Raw genomic sequence first — 23,208 nt, 5'->3', positions numbered from 1 at the left:
AAATAAAGATATACTGTTTATCTAAATTGGTAGAGGTCAGACATCCTTCTAAATATCTGTACACACCCATAGACAACTGCCATGCTCAGCCTAGCTCAGAGAAGCCCCTCTGCAGTGACTAGAGAGAATGCAGGGACTTGTGGCTACTTAAAGTGATGAGAGTGCATGCTGGTTGAAGGTTCAGACCTAAATAAGATACTACACTGTCCCCTCAAAGGGTCGGGGAACACCACAAGAGGGGACAGAAGGAATGAAGCAGCTGGTTATGAAATCATTCCTTCAGAGCATGACGCAGACATTGCAATCATGATCTAACAGGAGATAGGGCTGCCTACACAGGGTCTCACAAGACTATGCCTGTCAATCAAGGATCAGGGAGGGGCTCAGGGGATGCTTCCTGGGCTAACTACTGGCTCTTGATGCTTTCTCATGGAGAGGCTGTCACTGTTTTCAGTTGTGTACCCATGATGAGCTCACTGGCCTCCAACATAGAGTTAACAAGCCATGGCCTCATAGATGGCAATAACTGAACTTAGCAGGTCACAAAGCAACAAAAAGATGTGCATGTAGCTATGCCAGAAAGATTTTGCTGACAGGACCCTGATACGATTCTCTCTTGTGAGGCTATGACAGTGCTTGGCAAATACAGAAGTGGATGCTCACAGTCAGCTATTGGATGGAACACAGGGCCCCTAACAAAGGAGCTAGAGAAAGTACCCGAGGAGCTAAAGGGGTCTGCAGCCCTATAGGTGGAACAACAATATGAACCACCCAGTACCCTCCCCCCACCCACTAGAGTTCAGTCTGTAACTGCATATATAGCAGAGGAGGGCCTAGTTGGCCATCAATGGGAGGAGAGGCCCTTGGTCTTGCAAAGATCATATGTCCCAGCACAGGGGAATGCCAGGGCAAGGAAGCAGGAGTGGGCAGGTTGGGGAGCAAGGTGGAGTGAGGGTATAGGGGGCTTTGGGAATAGCATTTGAAATGTAAAGGAAGAAAATATCTAATTTAAACAAAGAAGAAAAACATGCATGTAGCAACTGGACTTGTAGGGAGGTAGGGAGAGAGGGTGACTGGAGATGTGGGAAAAGAAAACAGAATGGGTTATGTGTGTTCTTTCAAAGACCAAATTCAATTATTTAAATTTTATGCTGTGTATCCTTCCTCAACAGTGATGGGCAAAGTATGACGTAGAAAAAACAAGTTCTATTCCTGTATAGTAGGGATGGTCTGTTTGCTTGCTTGCTTGCTTGTTTACTGTGATAACTCGACTTTATCAAATCTCCTTAAATGTATCAGATGCTTTACAGCCTTGTGTTTCAAGCTCGTTTTTCCTAGCATTTTATTTGTATCACTATTGTATAGATGACAGAGAGAATAGATAATGAGTGATCTGCTCTTTAAAATGGAGGCAGGGCTCTAGAATGGATATACATTTTATTGTGGTTTTATTTTATGATCCTATTCTATAAAAATAAGAAAGTCTTTGTGTATGCTTAGGAAATAAACTGAAAATGAGAAGCAGCATATTGTGTCTCAAGAAGAGAGGATGCTATGTATTTTATAATTTTCTGATCACTTTAAACAATACCAAACAAAAAAACTATTATGTAACCTGGCTATGTGTTTCCTATACATGAACATTGACCTTTCAACAGTCACCATCCCTCAATGAGCTAACAGGTGATGTTTAGGAGTATATATAGACCTGCCAAGAGACACAGAGAGAAAGGCCTCTGGGCAACCAGGCTGGAATGATGGCTTTCTCCAGAGGGCCTGTTTTCCTCCTCCTCCTCCTGTACCTGCTTCGGGGGTCAGACGCTTCCTTGGTAAGACTGAATGAGAATGGCTATGAGGACATCATTATTGCCATTGATCCTGCTGTGCCAGAAGATACAACAATAATTGAACACATAAAGGTAAGAAAATTGGGCTTTCTGCTATATGAGTTATAAAGAATAAAAATGTTAATAGTAATAGTAAGAGTTACTGTGGAAACCTCTGAAGGCTTTGAGAAGTTTGAAAACAGAGCAGACAGTTTTAGAAGGCATGGAGTAAGATGAAGGCTCTAACACGTTCCAGATGAAGGTTCTAGAGGTTCTAGAAGAGATATTACTTTCTCACCATAAGATCAAAGACAAAGCAGAGAGCCTCTGTGATCTCAGCTTCCTTGTCTATCATTTAAAAATTGGATTCTCATTCTGTTTTTGTAATTTACTTATTTATTGTGTATGCATACACATATGCTTGTTATGCCATTGAGGAAAGAGAAGTAACTTAAAAGAGAAAGGAATTATGGGTATGCCTTCTTTTCCAGGTCCTCACAGTAATATCAGAGTGAGTGGGAGAGTGAGTATGAGGTTAGTAGGTTACTGTGGAGCATGCTGCCTCAGAAGAGCAAGGCAGAGCAGAGCACAGCTGTAATAGGCAAGAGTGTAAGTCATTGTTTCCTGCAGGGAAGCCCTCAGAGAAGCCCCACTCATGATATGACATGTCAGCAGACACAAATATGAGAGCCTTATGTGGGTAATAGCAGGTCATGTAATCAAGGAAACAGTGAATAAGCTGGAGGAAGGGTGTGTGTCTTACACTGAAGCTGGGAGAGGCTTACCCACAGAGGCAGAGCCCAGACGACTGGAAAGTAATGAGACTCCATGAAAGAGCTTAGCTGAGGATGTGGACACTTTGGTGCCTATTCTATGACCACTCTGTCTACCTGCAACCATAGAAGGCTCACTCATATCACATCACTGTATGAATGTAGGATAGAGGTGAAGAAGGAGCCAGGCTGTGGTTATGAACAGGAGCCGTGACTGGGACAAGGAGGTGTGAGGAGTGATTCAAGTGATGCTGAACATATTTGGAAAGCATGAAGGACAACACTCTTGTTGGTTTATTCCTGTGTGGAACGGAGAAGGTAGAGAGGAAATGTTAAGAGGCAAGGCAAACTTTCCAACTTGGCTTAACTACTTGTAGAGGACTTTCATCAACAGGGAAGGAAAACTGTAAGAAAGAGCTGTGCCTGGGGAGGAGGAGCTCGAGGTGGTTACAGATTGAGGAGCTTTTTGACATCCATGACATCTGAATTCATGGGGAGATGTAAAATGTGTACTTAGATGAAAATTAGAGACGATCAGTGTGTGGAGGGTGTGAGCCCACCAAGTGGTTGCAAAAAGAGGGAAAGGCCCCCTCACTAATCCTAGGACTTTAGTTTTTTAAATTCTCTTCCAACCCGAACATTCCATGTAAAGACTGCCATGTCAGCTTCATGATCATTTCTCATGTCCTCAGGAGCAACATCCACAACTTCTTCTACTTGGTTTTAGGTCATCTCCACTGGGGCCCAATGCTCGTTGTAGAGTTCCCTACTGGGCATGAACTGAATTATCCTTATGATTTCAGTTGGCTTCCACTTGTCAAGCATTCTCTGTCAACCACCCAGCAGCTCACAGGTGTCACTACCTGGTGTCCTTTGAGCAATAAAAAATAAATAAATAAATAAATAAATAAATAAATAAATAAATAAATAAATAAATAAAACAAAGATACAATCTTGGTGTTCAGGAATAAATGGTTGGCTTCAAATATTAGAAAATGGATATTTGATAAGAGTTTTTTTTAGAGACAAAAAATATTTCTCAGTGCAGTCCTCTATTGAACATTAGAAGTAGAAATTCAATCCTTTGCTAACATGTCTGCAGTTTTGTAGGGTTTTTGTTCTGTTTTGTTTTGTTTTTGACACTTATCCTTTTACAAAGTCTTCATCAGGCAATTTTGTGACTTGCTATCATCTACTTATACACAGTGATTTTGGAAAACTCTTACAATTGATGGCTTGATATTCTCCATTTTTTTAAAGTTTCCTTTGTATTTTGTGTTCAGGATCCTTTTGGGTTTGAAACTTGACCACTTCTGCAAACATTGATATTTCATGGGTTTGTTTGTTTGTTTGTTTTTTTAATCTGAACATTATAGGAATTCTGGGAGGAATTTAGAAGGAAAACCATAGGATTTCTGATTAGAAGACATTAAGAAACCATTATTAGGCACCTGGGTATCCCTGAAGATGAAAGTTACCTATGATGTCTCTGACAGCACTCCATGGCCTACAAAAATGCTGCTAAGAAAGCCAGATGGGTCATGGAGACTCTCAAGGAAATGCAGTCCCTTGGAGTTATACAATACACAACCTACACAGTGGTGCACAGCAAGCCTACTTGTTGCGCGGAAATATTTTTTAAAAAAAACGCCAACTTTCTGGGGTGCCAGACCGAACGTCCACGGTCCTGCCAGCCTTATGACACTCTGCAGCTAACCACCACCATCACCATCACCACGACGACCACCACCACCCCTTATCCCCGGCACCCCCACGAGGCATCTAGCTCACTTGTCACAGGAGCCACTAGTTCCCTCTCTGCTATAATCACCTATAACTAGCAGTCCCACACTCCAGTAACCAACCAAATAGATCCTCCATTCTAGCAGTTTGATAACCATAACAGACTCTTAAGCTTATATTTAACCAATTAGATTTATGTATCAATAAAATGACAATTTACAAAGTGCCAGTAAATAATTTTAGAGCCAATTGAAAATGATAAAGCTTTAACCCAATATTTCTAACCTTATGAAATTGTAGTTACTTGTGGCTGGTAATAGCCAAGCTGGTGCACGATCTTCTTCCTCCCCTTACTGAGAACACGCCTGTCTCTCATCTCTGAGCTCCACCTCCCTTTTCGCTGTCCAACCACAGGCATCCCCTGCACTAACGTAATTGGACAGGGAAAATTCTGCAACACCTACTAGTCCAATTCATAACTCAGTTTGAACCACTACCACTCTGTTCTCATATGTAGAGAGTACTCTCTTCCTGAGGCCTAAATATCTCTCGTTTTGAAAAGAGGCATCCAGGAAAAAAGAGAATTATTTTATCCTCCTTCTGTGTGTGCTAAACAGCTTCTGAGCCACTTTAGAGTTCTTCACAAACTTCCTGCACTGGACCTTCATTCTCTGGACTCTGACACTGTGACTAATCTCGTGACTATTCACTAATCAGCTTGCTGACTCTTTACAGTGAGTCAGAGTGCTGGACTCTCAGAGGGCAGCAGGGTGAGAGATGGAGGCCTTCAGGGGCAGTGGGCTTCTGATGAAGCTGGAAGCATCAGAGGGGTCGGTCTTGAAGCATCAAAGGGGTCTGTCCTGATAGACACAGCAGTAGCGATGCAGAAAGCTCCTGCAAAATGAAATTATTTTTGCTTTTATTTATTTAATTTTATTTTATATTTGTTTACGTTTTACTTCCCCTGAGAAGCCTGGTTGTAAGGAAGTTTAATTGCTTTTTATCCCCGTTTCTCTTTATTAGACATTGACTATGTGGAGAGAGAAATCCTCTAACAAATTGCAGTAGCTTTGGACTCAAGACACTGGGAGAGAATGTGTATTTTCACATTGAAGGCAGAGTAACAGTTCTCTGATCATTTTTTTTACATATGCTATGGAATTTCTATTACGTTGCCCTCCAAGGACCCAACCTTCCCACCTCTTCCAAGAATACAGAAATAAAGCCCCATCCGGATATCAACTCCCATGGGCTATTCTCCTTACCTTGCATTTGCTAGAGATGGTTTTGGTTCATTTCTTGAAATTAAGAGTGTATTTAGTCTACTAAGGGTAAGGTAACCAGGCTTCAGACACTATATAAGTCAAACAAAAAGTGTTCACACAAACATTGACTGTAACTTAGAGTCAAATAAATGACTCTGAACTCCAGGTATATAGCTATATAAATCAATTATTGTAATCACCAAGTGCGTGCCTCAAGCTGTCTTTTGAGGTGAGATGATGGAGACCCAGAAGCCTTTGCAGGTGCTGATGAGGGGAGTTATGGATTGACAGAGGTCAGGTTAGAAGGATGGGCAGAGCCTGCTGAGGAATGAGCTTGATGCATGGCTCCTTTTGTAGTAACAGCTTAACAGGGTTCACCAGAGAAGTGCACCTGAGACATGACTCCATTCTCATGTTCATTTTTACCTATCTATTTCCGTTTGATAATAGGGAATGGTGACTAAAGCATCTACATACCTTTTTGAAGCTACAGAAAAAAGATTTTTCTTCAAAAATGTGTCTATATTAATTCCTGAGAGTTGGAAAGACAGTCCCCAGTACAGGAGGCCAAAACAGGAGAGTTACAAGCATGTAAGTATCACATTTTCCCTCTAACAACAACAAAAGAGTGTTTTCTGGTGCTTGCTAGCTTTGCTACACAGTTATTGATTCAGAGTTATTCTAACAACTGTCGTTTCTGTTCTTCAAGTGTTAACAATCTTTTAAAACATTCTCAGGCTGACATTAAAGTGGCACCTCCCACCGTTGAGGGCAGAGATGAGCCCTACACCAGGCAGTTCACACAGTGTGAAGAGAGAGCAGAATACATCCACTTCACCCCTGACTTTGTACTGGGGAGAAAACAAGATGAATATGGAGATTCAGGTGGGGAATTTGGTTAAAGCATTGCATGTTTGCGACACATAACTCTATACTCTATTAAGTAAGCAGACTGGAGCAGAAACACTTGGCTCCAAATCTTGATTCCTCTATTAGCTTTGTGACATTAAACAAGTGGCGTATTTCATGGTGCTTATTCCAAACCATTTGAATTTTCTCAAAATTTGCCAAAATCTTTATGCAGTAGCCGATGTAACCTACACAATCTATTATAGCATATCTATATCTTTCTTCAATATCAACTCTTCAGGAGCATTTTTAGTCTGTTTTTTTTTCCTCCCTAAAGCTGCACCCTCAAAATATCTATACAGCAGAGTTCTGTATATCTGATTAGGCTGTTGACAGGGTTGGTACTTGGCAAGCCATAAACTAAAATGTGAGACCTTTGACTCCCCAAGAACTGAAAATCAAATCCTAGTTTACTGTGACTGTGGCATATGCTCCACAATGTCTCATTGATTTCACATGCGATGGAATAAAAAATGGTACAGCAATGAGTACCATTATATATAAAAGCCCTTTTATTAGCAAAATATAAACTTTAAGAGTTATGAAAACCTAAACCCAAATGTAATCTCTCTCTACTGCCTTTATCTCCCCTCTTTCTCTTTCCCTCTTCTATCTCCCCTCTCCTCTCTCTTTCCTTTCTCTGTCTCTCTCTGTCTCTCTGTATCTCTCTCTTTCTCTCTCCCTCTCTCTTCAGGGGTGGTGTGGTGGGCAGAGGACAACTTGAGTGTCAGTTCTTGCCCCTTCCACAGGGAGTTCAAGGGCTCAACTCAGGTTTTCAGGTTTGGTGCCATGCCCTTTTATCGACTGAGCCATCAAGGTGGCCTGGGACTTTTTGAGATATAAATTTTACCAATTGAATTTTGATTATGTATTTAAAAACATTGTCTTACAGGAAAAGTGTTGGTCCATGAATGGGCCCACCTTCGCTGGGGAGTATTTGATGAATACAACGAAGACCAGCCATTCTACAGTGCTTCGTCAAAGAAAATCGAAGCAACAAGGCATGGCATGACTCCTAAGTACCTTTAAATGACCTCTGGCTTTTAACTGCTCTATAGTTGTTTCCAATGACAAGCATCCATTTTTTTATATCCCAAGGCAGATAACAGATGCAATATCACAAGCCTATTTTATGCTTATTTTAGGCCATTTTCCTTGAAGACAATGACTATCTGTGCAAAAATATGCATACCCTCAATGCCAATCATTTGTTTGGTATTTTGACACTTTTTATTTACACATCTCTCCCAGACCTGCCAGAACTCATTAAAAATTCACTTACTGATTTGAACTGCAAGCCAATGGGATGAGCTGTGGCTAAAGCCTGGTGTATCTGTTCTGATCACTGCCGGCTATGACTCTCCCATGGAACAGCACACATCAATCCTTATTTATTCCATTGCCTTTCTTGGCAGTCCCTCATTCTCTGAATCCAGTCACATTGTCATCTGGATAAAACGATGCTACTTGATTAGTCAAAGCACATGTAGTGATGTGATGCCACTCTTCAAGGACGTCTTCCTGGAAAAAAAGACTGCACTGCACACGCACTGCACACCAAGAATAATTGGTCCACTGGTTCTGTCAACCAGGTGCCTACAGAGAGTTGGTCCAAAGCCAACTGCAGGAATGTCTAAGGGAAAGACCCATCCACAGCTTTCATCCCAGCAGAGAGTCACACTGTGTGTGGCTGTAGATACCCCTTTGGCTTTGTTTTCTTCTTCTTTTTTTATTTTCATTACAGTTTCTTGAAAATTGAATGATTACTTTGATTGGCTCTCTGAAGCTTTGCCAGCAGTGGAGGAAGGTCCTGGCAGCTACACAACAAATACCGTGCCACAAACTCAGTGGGAACAGGACCACTTTTCAAAAGAATAACTAAGTTTTCTATTGGATTCACTTCCATATTTTCAGGTGCTCCACGGGTATCACGGGTACAAATAGAGTCTATGCATGCCAAGGGGGCAGCTGTGCGATGAGAAGGTGCAGAACTAATTCCACCACAAAGTTATATGAAAAGGATTGTCAATTCTTCCCTGATAAAGTTCAATCAGAAAAGGCTTCCATAATGTTCATGCAAAGTATAGATTCTGTAAGTATACCAGTCACTGTGTCCATATCTATAATTAAAGGATTTATCTAATATCATTAATTTAAAAATAATCATGATGAGTATGATGATGATGGAAATAAGAGTAAGAATCTACACATTGCTAGGCAAGTGCTCTACCAGAGATATAATGGATGTTAAGTATGACATGAGGATTAAATATGTTAATGTAGAGTCCATTGAACTTTGAATGACACCAAGTAAGTATTCATCGTCTATTGTATATTAACACTATGCTCTATTAATAGCTAGAGAATTATTATTAACTATTATAATTATAAGTCTACTTTAGTGTTAATACGACTTTACTTGATCATGCATATTTGCTAATTACTATACATATTCTCCTTTAATTTTTAAAAAATATCTTTTTAATTAAAATTATACCCTCCCAGATAACCTCCTTCAGACCACCCCCATACCCTCAACTCTCAACAGCCAGTTTCTCTTTAATAACTATTGCTATATACATTCACATGTGTGTATTGTGTGTGTGCACAAATATATTGAAAACTGACTTTCTGAGTCTGTTTTCATTGGTGGTGTGCAAATTGTTCAAGGACACCATTCAGCATTGGACAACCAATCAGGGAGCTCACCCCCGGGAGAGGCCAACCTCCTTCTCCCAGCAGTGATCAGCTGCCTGTGGCTCTTTGTCTCGAGGTAGAAACTTTTGAAATTCTCCTCTTCCAGTTAACACATCCATGGATGATACCACTGTTTTAGTCTTGTATGTGCAGCTATTTCTAGTAGAGACTGCTTCACTGAAGGCTTCCTTGTATTTTGGCTCTGACACTCATTCCACTCCCTCTTCATGATGATCCCAAACTCATAGACACAGACACTGTAATGTAGATATATCCGTTGGGGCTCCACATGATCTGTCGATCTCTGCATTATGTCCAGTTGGGGTTTTCTGTAATGGTCTCCATTTGCTGAAAAGAGGCTTCTTTGATGAGGGGTGGCAGCTACATTCATCTGTGGATATAAGGAAGAGGGACAAGTGACCATTAACATCAAGGTTGTTTAAGCAAGCCTCAAGAAATCATATTATTTTATATTTTATATACCTACCATTCAATATATGTATGGACATGCATGCATGTGCAAACACACACACACACACATCCACAGACACACACACACACACATTTAGATACTTGAGTTTACAGAGCCCACACACAAGAACCACAGAGTGACAAAAAGTCCACTACCCTGCAGAAGAAAACTTTCAAATCATTGATCAGGGTAGTCCTCCAAGAGACTCCAAAAACATAACAATTATTGATGGAACCCTTACTTGCCTTTCAGGGTTTAAGAAGTATCGCTATTGCTGAGTACACCACACATTTAGGACATAGGACTCAGATGACTTGAGCTGAGTCTGATCTGAAAATCCAGTATAGTATCCATGGTTCCAGAAAATACAATGCAAGCTGCTGAGGGAGCAAAGCAATTAAAGAGTTCTCCCATTGCGATACACATAAACCACAATAGTCAGTATGACCAGACATGCATAAAGATGCAATATATGGCGCTCGCATGTCGGTGGCAACCAACAGCTGTCTAATTGAACCTGAGGCCCACTCACAAGGAAGGAAAGCAAGCCTGGTGCTCTCCACCAAGCCAGCTTCCATGGCTAATAAGGTCATGGGCCTTAGTAAAGTCTCAACTATAGCTACTTTGCTAGGCCAGCATAATTACTTCTACATTATAACACTGGACATATTTGTACTTTCTTTTCCAGATCATTTTTAAATACATGAAATAGTAATTTTCTACAATTTACTCCACTTTTAGGTGACTGAGTTCTGTAAAAAAGAAAACCATAATCGAGAGGCTCCAACTTTACATAATATGAAGTGCAATTACAGAAGCACGTGGGAAGTAATCAGCAGTTCTGAGGATTTTAACAACAGCATGCCCATGGAGACACCACCCGCTCCACCCTTCTTCTCCCTGCTGAGGATCAGTGAGAGAATTATGTGCCTAGTTCTTGATGTGTCTGGGAGTATGACTGTAAGTTTCTGGGCTCATTTTCATTTGTTTGCTTTGGTTTTGAGTTTGGAAATAGGGATAACCAAAGAGCAAACACACACCCTAAACACCACTTATTATGTGGCTTTTTAATTTTATGATGTCATAAAATACTATTACTTCCTGAGATCACGACCTGAAAGCTATTGAAAAAAATATTATACTTAGAGAAACATATCTAAAAAGAACTAACGAAGGGTATCCACTTTTGATCCAGAAAATTTATAAGGAGAACTCTGATAGCCTTGAGTCAGAACACGATACTGAAAGAATATTGTTTTCAATGATTAATCCTGCATATCAAATGCTTAAAAGAAATGAGAATAGGGAATATCAGTGTATGCTTGAACTCATTTCAGCTCAAGCAGCAGGAACGATTAGCAGAATGCCCACATGATGTCATCTTAAGTGTTCAAGTGCTCTCCTCATACATAAAAAAAAGCACCACCATTAAGAACAAATGCAGTCATTCCTTCTTTAATGATAGAGTAGCAAGCAGTGTGCTAGCCTGTGAAATCAGCGCTGCACATACTTGAGAAGTTGATGATTTACTTAGAATGAGCAATGGAAGTATGATCTTGTAATCCTAGCATTTGGGGGACTAAGCAAGTTCAAAGTCAGTTGGGTTGGATTTAGACTCTGTCTCGTAAAACAAACAAAAAAAAACAGATATCGTTATAGTCCAGAAATGTTTTTCTCTCTGTCTCAGCATTACCTGCTACATCAGTCATTCCTGTCCCCCACAATTTAGTAGACACATTCATTTTCACCAAGAAAAGGGCTGGGCACTTGGGGTCCTGTATAGGAGCTAACCCTTTGCCAATTCCAAAACTGCCTTTTGCATATCTCCAGTTCTGTATATTTTATTGATACTGTCTGTGCCTTGCCCAATTAGACTAAGAGTTCCACTTGGGACTAGAACCTCATCCGATCCAGAGTTCATAATATATGTGTGACCAATAGATAGCTGTTAAAATGAATATGAGCCACAGACAAGCAGGTGTTATGTGATAAAGCACTGAGTGACTGCACTGTGTGGTGGGACAGACATGCTAAAGCAGAAATTAAAGTGTCAGCAAGGAAGGGAAAGTTGTTATTGAAAGGGCAAAGAATGGCAGGGACTGACAAGGTGAGCCACAGTGACATGGGGTTTCATGGAAGACAGAACATTCAAAAATCACAAATAGCCCAAGAAATGTCACTGAGAAGAGAAAGCCGATTGAGAGATGAATAGACTAACTACCCCAGATAGGGTCCTGGTAGACCTGTGTTTAAAGGCAAAGTAGGGCTGGTATGATGACTAAGCAGGTAAAATACCAATACGAGTTAAAAAGAATCAGAAGAGAACTGACTCCTCAAAACTATCTTCTGACCTCCACATGGACACCATAACCACACCACACACACACACACACACACCAATAATAGTAAATGATGCTGGTGATAATGATGATGTTTATGATAAAGGCAGAAGAGATCGCTCAGTGGGCAAAGGGGTTTTTGGCTAACCCTAACAACTTGAGTTTAAACTCTGGAATTCAAATGGTGAAAGGCAAGCACTGAGTCCCTGTAGCTGTCCTCTCACCTCTACATATATACCATAACATGTGTGCTGTGGTACAAGTATTCTTGCACTCCCACAAGCTCACCATTCCAAAAAAAAAAAAAGTAAGAAGAGAAAGTGATAGACGAACAGGCAGGACAAAATTGTAGGTATGTAGGAGATTTTGTTGTAGTTTGATTCAATAAGTTGGCAAACCAGTTAGGGTATGGGTTGAAGGGAGGATCTAGAGGAAATCAATGTGTGACCTGTACATCCTGGGAAGTCATCTCGTTAAGAGAGGCATGGTTACCAAGGAGTTACCAGAAAGCCAATGCAGTCGCCCCACTGATAGAGAATCATGGGAAAGGTTAGAAATATAAGGGGAAGTATAGGCGGCCTTCTCAGAGTTAATGGTCGCTCAGCAGGCTCCTTGCTGAGCTACACAGCTCAGCTATTTTTGGAGACCAAGAGAGTCTGATTGATATCTAAAAACCTGGGTGACAAGTTTATGTTAACAGGAGTGATTATGGGGTTAACTGTGGTGCTAAGGTGTGAATCATTGCCTTAGCTTCAACCCAAGCCCCACCTTTAACTTGGTTACTTAGCCACTGGAAGCAGCCTCTAGGAGAAAGCTATGAACTTCTTCATATGCCCCATATTACTTATAACCACACTTATTAATTTACCAGTTAAAATTATAATTGCTTTCTTCCACAGGTACAAATTAATAATTCTCCAGTTCTTGTCAATAAACCCTAAGCAATTTTTATGAAATCTGCTCTCATCTTCCAGTTGAAAACCACTCATTTCTTTTCTTATCATTTTTCACTCAGTCTTATGACCGTCTGAATCGAATGAACCAAGCAGCAAAATACTTTCTAAGCCAGATAATTGAAAATAGGTCCTGGGTAGGAATGGTGCACTTTAGTAGCACGGCCACTATTATGCATGAGCTGATCCAAATAAACAGTGACATCGAGAGAAACCAGCTCTTGCAAACCTTACCTACAAGTGCCAATGGAGGGACGTCCATCTGCTCTGGAATCAAGGCTGCATTTCAGGTGAAAAATCCCACAGCACATGTATTTTGATCTTTGTTTTGTTTTTAGAAGAAAGTGAAGTTCTACTGCTCTTACTTGTCTCTTGATTTTAGCATAACTAATCTTAAAGAGGGTCTAGACAAAACACACAGGAAAAAAATTTTTGATGTATATGCTATCTTAGCACTTGGAAAATGAAGGCACAGGGATGAAAATGTCAAGATCATTTTTGCCTGGATCACCTGAGGCCAGCATGGGATGAATGAGACTCTGTCTCACATGCAATTTCAACATGCTTAGACCATTAGATCCCTGCTCTCTAAGTATTTAAGAGTTTCCTAATTGCAAATCCAATGCCTTTTAGTGCTGGTGTGGTTGCTCACTGCACCTAGCTATATATATATAACAGATTTTGTATAAATCGACTGGTTTGTCAGAGGATATCAGGCGAAGACAATGTGTTCTATATTTTAAGTATCTGTTGGCCTGGGCTTTCCTGGGTCAGATGTTATTTAGTCCGTGTGAATTTTTCTAATTCCTGACCCCACTCGTCTTTTAGTTGAGCAAATATCCCTTGTATTGGGGGGAGGACAGGAAAATTGTTTATATTCTTCAAGGATTATTGAACATAAACTCCATGATTCTAAAACAGAAATTATCTCTATTCTATACTTTTTTTTATAGTTTCTTTTTTCTAACTTTCCATCAAGATAGCTAATCTAGTATGATATGATAATGGTATTCTGAATTATGCTTGCAGGTATTTAAAAATGGAGAATACCAAACAGATGGGACTGAGATCTTGCTGTTGAGTGATGGGGAGGACAGCACAGCCAAAGACTGTATTGACGAGGTGAAAGACAGCGGGGCCATAGTTCATTTCATTGCCTTGGGACCATCGGCTGACTTAGCTGTAACAAACATGAGCATTTTAACAGGTAACACATGATCTCATCTCAGACTTTCAGTTGTTGTGTATAAATGTAGAGCTGATGTTCAACTACTTCTTCTAAGCTCAACTTTGCAAGAGTCAGGCCAAGGATTGGAGAACAGAGTCACACAGACCCAACCTCTGTCCTCGTCACATTCTTTATTCAGTTGGCTGGAAAAAACACATAAGACAGTAAATTTAAACACATAGATCACATTTCTTCATAACAGGAAGAATACAAAATAAAATTTAATTGAGATTTACAAGCCTTCTATGCTCCCAAGATGTTGTAGTGGGGAAGGAGAGGAAAGGAGTTATATGTAATAAATGGCTCCCAAGAGCTTGAACAAAGTCTGGGATTTTCCAGGACTAAAGACGACGAGAACATTCAAACTATGGTAACTTATCTAACATTAACTATGGTAACTTATTTTAACATACAGATGTGATGAAAACTGATTACATGCTCCTAGTATCTTCCTAACATAGTAAACAAAGCCACTAGTATGAATATCAATTATTATACTAGTTTGGCTTTCATGACACCAAGTATACATAATTGGGGGTATTTTGTGACTGGCTATACAAGCTCCTACCATTCCAAACACTTTATGAGCATTTTACAATATTTTTCTTCCACAAATATTCTCACCAATACTCAGGTTTTGTCAAGATACCTTGATACAGCAATTCTTTCATTTTTTCAGTTTTCTGCTTCTAAACTATTTTTTCTGACAAAAATCTAGATAATGTGAATAAGAGTTGATAATTCCCCTAAAGGGCTATACAACAATCTGTGAACTTAAATATACAGAATCTAGTGCCTTTCATAATTACAACCAGATGAAATACCTCATGCAACTGAGGTTGCCATACTAAGATAATAAGGTGGGTTTTGCTCCACAGTTATGATATATTAAATTAACCTAACATCTCAGAAATGACCTTAACAGCTTTCTGAAAATTTAATTTAACCCCTATGGAAATTTTTACTTTATTTAAACTGTTACACTGTTAATCATTAAATTATAATAAGAACTCTTGTTCTACAAAACAATGTAGCATATTCATTCATATTTTAGGTGGAAACCATAAGCTTGCTACAGATGAAGCCCAGAACAATGGACTCATTGATGCTTTCGGGGCCCTGGCTTCAGAAAATGCTGATATCACCCAGAAGTCACTTCAGGTCAGTGTTCTCCCATCCCTAGAGATTTTGTGGTTGCCTTTGCCGTAACCAAGGAAAGGTGTAAGGGCAGAGTACATGAAACCAGCCATAAAGGAAACATTTAAGAGAGAGATGTTCAAGACTTTAGGTGTTGGTTTGTGTGTTTTGGTTTGGTTTGGTTTGGTTTGGTTCAGTTTGGTTTTCAATATGTAGAATAGTAGAAATAAAATTATATTTTGCTCATTTGAGATATTTCTGGTAAGTTCTGTAATAGAAAAGAAAAAGAAAACACAAATATTCAAAGTTGATCTGGATTCATATGCGTGAGGGTGGAAATGTCAAAGGTAAACAGTGACCAGTTAGAAGCATGGTGCAGTCATGTGAGCTGAGGAGAAGCTGGGTTTTGAGATGGCATCTGGAATACAAAGGAAATCCTGCTACCACATCTATTTCTTCTAATGCCATTTTTGGACCAACATGACTTTGGTTTCTGAAACTTTACTGATGAAGAGACAATAAATGGTATTTTCATTCAAAAGTTTTCCATATCCATTGAGAGACTTGCCAGCTTAATCTGGGAGTGAGATTTTAGACAACAGAGTGATGCTGCAAAGAATTGTCTTGCTCCTATCAGGACTGAAGGTGTTGGGAGGTTGACATCTAGGATAGAGTACATTCATTCTATTGTTCCTAAAAGAGCAGCCCTAGGATGCACCCACATGGACAAAGCTGGATATACTTGGACTTCCTGTTAGATGAAATAAAATGAGCACAGAAAGATGAGGTGCATTATCTCATGTACACCTGAAACTCAAAACTGCTGAATGCACAAAGTAAAGATAAAACCATAAAGCCATAATTAGCATCAGCTAATAAGATGTTTGAGGAAGGGATATAGACACAAACTTTCAGTTAAATAATAAGGAAGTCTAAGAGATGTATTACATAAACATAGTGATGACTACAATTAATAGCATTTTATTCTATTTGAGGCAATAGATGAGAAAGTGGATTTAAATAAAAAGGTGAGTTGTGAGGAAACCCTTGGGTTAATTAGTCTAATTTAGCCCATTTATAGTGTTTCAAAACACCATGGTTATATGACAAATATGCAATTTTGTAACTTAAAGAAAAATTAAGATGTTGACTCTCTCTGCTACAAACTATCAACATAGACAAATAGCTCCTCTATGGCTCCTCTTAGAAGAGACCCTATAGTTTACTTTCTCTCTTCTCAGGATTCATACCTTCAAAAATAAGTTTCCCTCTTATGGATGAACCACACATCCCAAAGCTTCACTCTCAATCCTGTGCAAAAAGATTCCACATTAGCAATCTCCCCAAAAGTATTTATCTCAATTATCTTTCATGCCTTCTTATGAACTGAATGTACAGCCTCTAACATGCTAGGTAACCTTCCTTCCAATGAGCTGTGTCTAGGGTACAGACCTGTCTTTGTGTCACTGTGTGAGCTTTTACTCTGTTCCAGTTAGAATACTCTAATCACCCAAAGTATTATCTTTCCGGTCATCAGTGAGATGAGTAAAGCACATTTCACATCACACACTCGGTACTCTAATTCGCTGTGACTTTTAGCATCCTTTATAGCCAACAGTCAACAGCAGCATTTGCAAGTATAGCAGGGCCATCATATTCAAAACCCTTCAACTGATTGTTTTAATCAGGGTTCACTAGAGTCACAGAACTTATGAATAGTCTCTATATAGTAAAGGAATTTATTGATGACTTACAGTCTGCAGTACAATTCCCAACAATGGTTCAGTAGTAGCTGTGAATGGAAGTCCAATGATCTAGCAGTTACTCAGTCCCACATGGCAAACAGGTGAAGGAGCAAGATCGAGACTCCCTTCTTCCATGTCCTTATATGGTCTCCAGCAAAAGGTATAGCCCAGATTAAAGGTGTATTCCACCCCACCTTTAATCCCAGATGACCTTGAACTCGGAGATCTCCCTGTCTTAATCTTCTGGAATCCATAACTACTATGTCTCAAGATCTCCATACCAAGATCCAGATCAGAAATTTCTATGTCCCAGATTAGGGTCAATGGTGAGCCTTCCAATTCTGGATTGTAGTTCAATCCAAATATAGTCAAGTTGACAACCAGGAATAGCCACTACACTGATGTTTTCTCTTTAGATTTCCTCTTCTATCCTACAATGTCTTCCGAGTCTGCATTACAAACCTTGGAACTGTCACAAGCCAAGAAGCCTTCGAAAGATGGCAAATCTATTCTGAGGGAAGGGGTATAAGGGAGGGAGTGGGGAGAAAGCAAAGGTAAGACTGTTTTCAGATCAAATATGAGGAATTATCTAGAAAAGAAAAGAGAATAAAACTTTTGTGTTATGTAGTAATTAAGGTTTTTTTTTTCTTTTCTTCTTTTTGGTTGTTTGTTTTACATTTATACAGCTTGAAAGTAAGGGTGCCATACTGACCAATAGTCTCTGGCTGAATGACACTGTTGTAATTGACAGCACCGTGGGAAGGGACACATTCTTTCTTGTCACCTGGAGTAAACAAGCTCCTGCCATTTATCTCAGGGATCCCAAAGGAACACAAACTACCAATTTCACAATGGATTCTGCTTCCAAAATGGCCTATCTCAGTATCCCAGGAACAGCTCAGGTAAGCCACTAGCTAGCATTTGAATTTCCCCCTAAAGATAGTCTTGCAAGGAGGGTCTAAGCACATCATAAATATGAGTACAATAACTTTACCATCTTCAAAACGAAAGAACAATGTATGTACTTCCCTTACCTGTGTGATCCTGAGAGCTATAAAAGGAGAAGAAGCCTTGGGTTGATAGAAAACAAAAGGCATCTGAGAACAGGGAGGAAGAAACGTGGAGAGTCCTGTTGACCTGGCGTGACATCTTTTCCAATTCTGCCTGCCAGAGTCATGGAATATATGACACTGAGGCCAGAAAATAAGGGCAAAGCAAAGGCAAACTTATCAAAACATTATTTTCCAATTGAGATATCACAAAATGCAAATATCATGCATAACACTATCTGGGATCCCATTCTGTCTCAGCTTCAGTACCTGAGGAGGAATCAAGACCACTCCACCCATTTTTTTTCTTCTTCTATGCTTTATTTTTTAAAAAATCACATAACGGAAAACAAACAAACAAACATGTCATTGGACGCTAAATGCTTGCTGAATGTTTCATTGACAATTTTAGGTGGGTGTTTGGACTTACAACCTGGAAGCCAAAGAAAACTCAGAGATACTAACGATTACAGTAACCTCTCGGGCAGCAAATTCTTCTTTGCCACCAATCACTGTAAATGCTAAGGTAAACACGGACACTAACACTTTCCCCAGCCCAATGATTGTGTATGCTGAAGTTCTACAAGGGTACACTCCCATCATTGGAGCCCGCGTGACAGCCACCATAGAATCTAACAGTGGGAAGACAGAAGAGCTAGTCCTGCTGGACAACGGTGCAGGTAACCATCAGAATTTTCTGAATAAGCCGATATGTTTATAGTTCCAAATGTGTCATGTGTTCCTGGGGCAGTGGGAACAAGATGGCTTCCCGAAGAGTTAAAACAGATTAGGAAGGAATAGAAAGACCAGCAGGAAATGCGATAGGGTACCACCTAAGTGCATTTCAAGCATCTTCCACATAGTAAGCTGTCTGTATATGTCAGCTACTGTCAAAATGATGTCAGTAATCTCGACAGACACTGGCTGTCTCCAGGTAAGACAGGCTCATTCAGGAGATGGAGAACACAAGCCTTCCTTCTAAGTTCATGCTTCTTAGAGGAGCATTAACAAAAAAAGTGCTATCAAAGCAGCTGATGCAGGAATTGTCCCTTGGGTGGGAGAGGGCAACAGAGCCTGGGACCCTGATAGAGGAAGGGAAGGAAGCAAGGGTGATCCCCCACAGCTGGAACAAAGCACAGATAGAGTCCTGGGAGCAGGGACCTAGGAGAAGCTAGAAATAGCACAGAGAGGGGATTGGGCATTGGAGGGTCAGATGCTGGGTCTGCCTGGCAGGAAGATAGGAACTGCAATGTCTGCTCTGTAGGGAGGTGGGGTAGAAACCCTTTCCCTGCACTCTAAGTTCTCCTGTGAGTGGAACCTTGTGTGGAAGTCAGCAATAAAATAACCAATCTGGTCCACACATGAATGAGAAAAGATGCCTATCCGTGCACTTTGCAATGTCAGTTTATTCCATTCTACAAACTTATCTTTGGCTATATTTGACTGTTTTGGAGTAAATTCCACATTTTCTCTCATTGCAACAATAATTCCCCAACTTCCTCTCCCCGTTTTCCAGTCCCTTCTACAGTGCATGTAACTTCATGCTCCTTGCTTCATTTCTTGGTATTTTACTAGATGACCATATGAGCAATCAGATCACAGGGAATAAACTAATTTAAAATTCCTTTACTGAAAAAAAGAAACAGACGGCTGGTAGCTGAGGCCAGCACTGCATGCTTCTGTGTACAGAGGAGTCACTTGAAGGACTACTCAGGTGTTTCCCTGGGTAGTCTGGGAAATCTGCATGACTGACAATCCCCAGACTTTTAAAGGAACACAGATGTGGCTAATGCAAGAACATTGTTCTCTCTCCTGAGTAGAATGAGAAATACATTTTCAACTTATCATGTACCCCGCATGCTAATGGTTGTAAGAGCGAACTTACCCTACAACATTTCTGAGATACCGAAATATTTATTCCTAGAGTAAAATGTATTTTTTCTATTTTTTCTCTGTTGAACTACAGAGGTAGTAAGTGATTGGGAGAACCAAAAGAAAACAAAACAAAGAAAAGAAAGAAACAAAAGTTGCTGCTTATAAAGCAAAATAAGTTAATTTGGTTGTCTCTGAGGAAGGATGATAATTAAGACTTAAATAAAGATACATTTGTCACAAGAAGGGCCTCACTTATTTAAACAGAAGATAACACAGGAACATTAATGTAGAGAACTGCAATTCAATCAATTGTAAGTGAAATGGTAAAAAAGTCTTATGACCTCTGCTTAGGGCAGAGAGTGGTGTTAAACTATTTATGAAACATATACAATTGTCAGTGTGGGTTATCATGTTATATGAGTGCCAATATATACATACCCATGTGAGTCAAAGATACACCAATCAATAATGTATTATTTGGGCAAAAACTGGTGGAGAGACACTCCATTCAAATGTGAAACTGTAAGCACAGCAACAGACTATGCATATAAGGCCATGCATGTGTGACAACACACACCAACCTCTCATCTGTTACAATGATGTAATTTCTTTCTTTATGCTTTTACCAAGGTGCTGATGCTTTCAAGGATGATGGGGTCTACTCCAGGTTCTTCACAGCTTATTCAGTGAATGGCAGGTATAGCTTAAAAGTCCGTGCAGATGGAGGAAAAAATTCTGCCAGGAGGAGTTTACGCCACCCATCAAGCAGAGCTGCATACATACCAGGCTGGGTAGTGGATGGTGAGTGACACCCAGTATCCGAAACCCATTGAATCCTTTTTTTGGTGACTTCATATGGTGGAGGCTACAAACAGTTCAAAATGTAACTACCCCCATATCTAGAGTGAGATTATTACACAATTGTTTCTACGTTAACCCAATCAAAACCTGGCAACCAATAGATGCTGAAAACCTATGAGCTAGTATTTGTTACTGTGGAACATCCTTTGACTATCACCAAAATGTATCTACCTTTCAGCTACAGACAGAGGAAATGGCCCATTATGCTAGGAACAGAAGTGCAAACCAGTGGGCAGTCTGTCCTCTGAGTTCCACAGGCATCCATGTTTTGGGGCTTTGCTTTCCTCACTCCTTATGTGGAGGGGTGGGGAGCTAAGCAATGGAGAAGTTGAGAGACTTATGTCTTAGCACTGTTGGCTTGGAGGGAAGGAAGCCATCTGAGTGTTAAGGACAGAACTAGCTTTGCCTTCCCCAGACACGTTTCTAGTCAGAAATAACTTGAGAAATAAAGCAATAGTTTTCTTGAGGCATATGTTAGGGGAGCCTGGTGACACATGCCTGTGAACCCAGGACTTAGGGGACAGAGGCAGGAAGGAGGATAAGGATTTCAAGGTCATAGTTGTCTACATAAGTACATTTGAAGCTAGCCTAGGTTTCATACCAGCCTGTTTGATTTTGGATCTGCTTTGTTTTGTTTTGTTTTGTTTTGTTTTGTTTTGTTTTGGTTTGGTTGGTTTTGTTTTGTTTTGTTTTATTAATTCATATAACTTCCTCATTCCGTGAACTTTTCATTTCAAAGCAAGTTATTGTCCAATTTGATTTGATAACATTCTGGTAATAATTCTGGAGGATGAATTTTCCCACAAATGGAATATTTATGATTGTAGCATATCATAAAAATACAACCATGGGAATGAAAATAGAAAGAAGGAAAGACAAGGAGGGTCAGGAAGCTGACTGACTGAGTTCTAAAAAGTTTACAGTTCCATCCAATTTAACTAGAGAATTTTAAATGCAGGAGAAATTCAAGGGAACCCACCCAGACCCGAAACGACTGAGGCTACTCAGCCAGTCATGGAGGATTTCAGCAGGATAGCGTCTGGAGGTGCCTTTGTGATGTCCAATGTTCCAAATGGTCCATTGCCTGATATATACCCACCAAATCGAATCACAGACCTCCAGGCCACACTTAATGGGGAAGAGATCAGTCTAACATGGACAGCCCCAGGAGATGATTATGATGTTGGAAGAGGTAAGAACAAGGACCCCTGTGGGTTTGACCTAAGTGAGAGATAGGGTAAAGCAAGAGCAGATAGGTCAGCTAGAGGAGAGCACTTATGACTGACAACTCAGTCAAGTAGAAATTTTAGGATGTTATGAAACAGGTCTTGCTTTCCCTGCATAGCTGTCTTTTAAAGTCAGAACTCATTGGGGGCAATGGTGGCGCATGCCTTTAATCCCAGGAGTTGGCAGAGGCAGAGGCAGAGGCAGAGGCAGAGGCAGAGGCAGAGGCAGAGGCAGAGGCAGAGGCAGAGGCAGAGGCAGAGGCAGAGGCAGCTTATTTCTGAGTTTGAGGCCAGCCTGGTCTACACAGTGAGTTCCAGGACAGCTGGGATATAGTGTTGAACCCTGCCTCAAAACACCAAAATAAATAAATAAATTTCAGAATTCAGCTTTTACAGAAAAATGAATAAGACTGTTGATGTATGACTTTGTATTTGTGAGAACAACTAGAAAGAAATTTAATATGGTGTGATGCAGTAACTAACCCACACAAAACATTTTTCTCAGTTCAACAGTATATCATAAGAACAAGCAAAAACATCATTGACCTCAGAGACAATTTTAATAACTCTCCTCGGGTTGATACAACTAACCTTACACCAAAAGAAGCCAACTCCGAGGAAACCTTTGCCTTTAAACCAGAAAATATCACAGAAGAAAATGCAACGTACATATTCATTGCCATTGAAAGTGTCGACAAAAGCAGTTTGAGTTCGGGACCATCCAACATCGCACAAGTGGCACTGTTCACCCCTCAGGCAGAGCCTGACCCTGATGAAAGTCCAAGTTCATCAGGAGTTAGTGTTTCTACTATTGTGCTGTCTGTTTTGGGCGCTGTTGTTCTAGTTTGTATTATTGTAGGTACCACTATTTGTATCTTAAAGAACAAAAGGTCCTCATCAGCAGCTATAACAAAATTTTGAAAGGTAACATGAATAAAAAAGATATTTTTGAGTTTTTAAAGCATATCCCATGTCATCATGAACTCAAAAGCAACTTCAAGAGGGTCTAAAAAATACTTTAAGCACACCCATTCTGTGAAAAGCTACCAATATTAATGTTTATAATTTTATTAACTTATCATAGTGATAAATAAAACTGGTTTTATTTTG

At 40.0% G+C, this 23,208-nt stretch overlaps 1 protein-coding gene and 1 long non-coding RNA gene across 3 annotated transcripts in view; one reads left to right on the top strand and one right to left on the bottom strand.

The window, feature by feature from the left end:
- LOC110291455 overlaps window positions 1-4,687 on the bottom strand; it is a 10,641-nt gene extending 5,954 nt beyond the window's left edge. The window contains exon 1 of the long non-coding RNA XR_002377569.1: window positions 4,628-4,687. This is a non-coding gene — a long non-coding RNA (uncharacterized LOC110291455). The remainder of the gene's footprint in view (window positions 1-4,627) is intronic.
- On the top strand, window positions 1,730-23,208 carry LOC110291454 (calcium-activated chloride channel regulator 4A). 2 transcript variants are annotated; one of them, XM_021158624.1, is made up of 14 exons: window positions 1,730-1,919; window positions 6,058-6,198; window positions 6,345-6,492; window positions 7,409-7,517; window positions 8,431-8,608; window positions 10,427-10,645; window positions 13,040-13,267; window positions 14,007-14,184; window positions 15,260-15,366; window positions 17,774-17,989; window positions 18,549-18,816; window positions 20,642-20,812; window positions 21,831-22,064; window positions 22,604-23,208. In XM_021158624.1, the coding sequence occupies exons 1-14, from the start codon at window positions 1,755-1,757 to the stop codon at window positions 23,017-23,019; spliced, it is 2,778 nt and encodes a 925-aa protein (XP_021014283.1). In that variant the 5' UTR covers window positions 1,730-1,754; the 3' UTR covers window positions 23,020-23,208. The 2 variants fall into 2 exon arrangements, with proteins under 2 accessions (XP_021014283.1, XP_021014284.1); XM_021158625.1 differs by lacking the exon at window positions 14,007-14,184 and having other exon boundaries at window positions 1,758-1,919; window positions 17,839-17,989; window positions 22,604-23,019.

This window comes from Mus caroli, chromosome 3 (assembly GCF_900094665.2).
Source record: "Mus caroli chromosome 3, CAROLI_EIJ_v1.1, whole genome shotgun sequence".
In the NCBI taxonomy this organism is placed as follows: Eukaryota; Metazoa; Chordata; class Mammalia; order Rodentia; family Muridae; genus Mus; species Mus caroli.
This window is presented reverse-complemented; position numbering and strand designations above follow the sequence as displayed.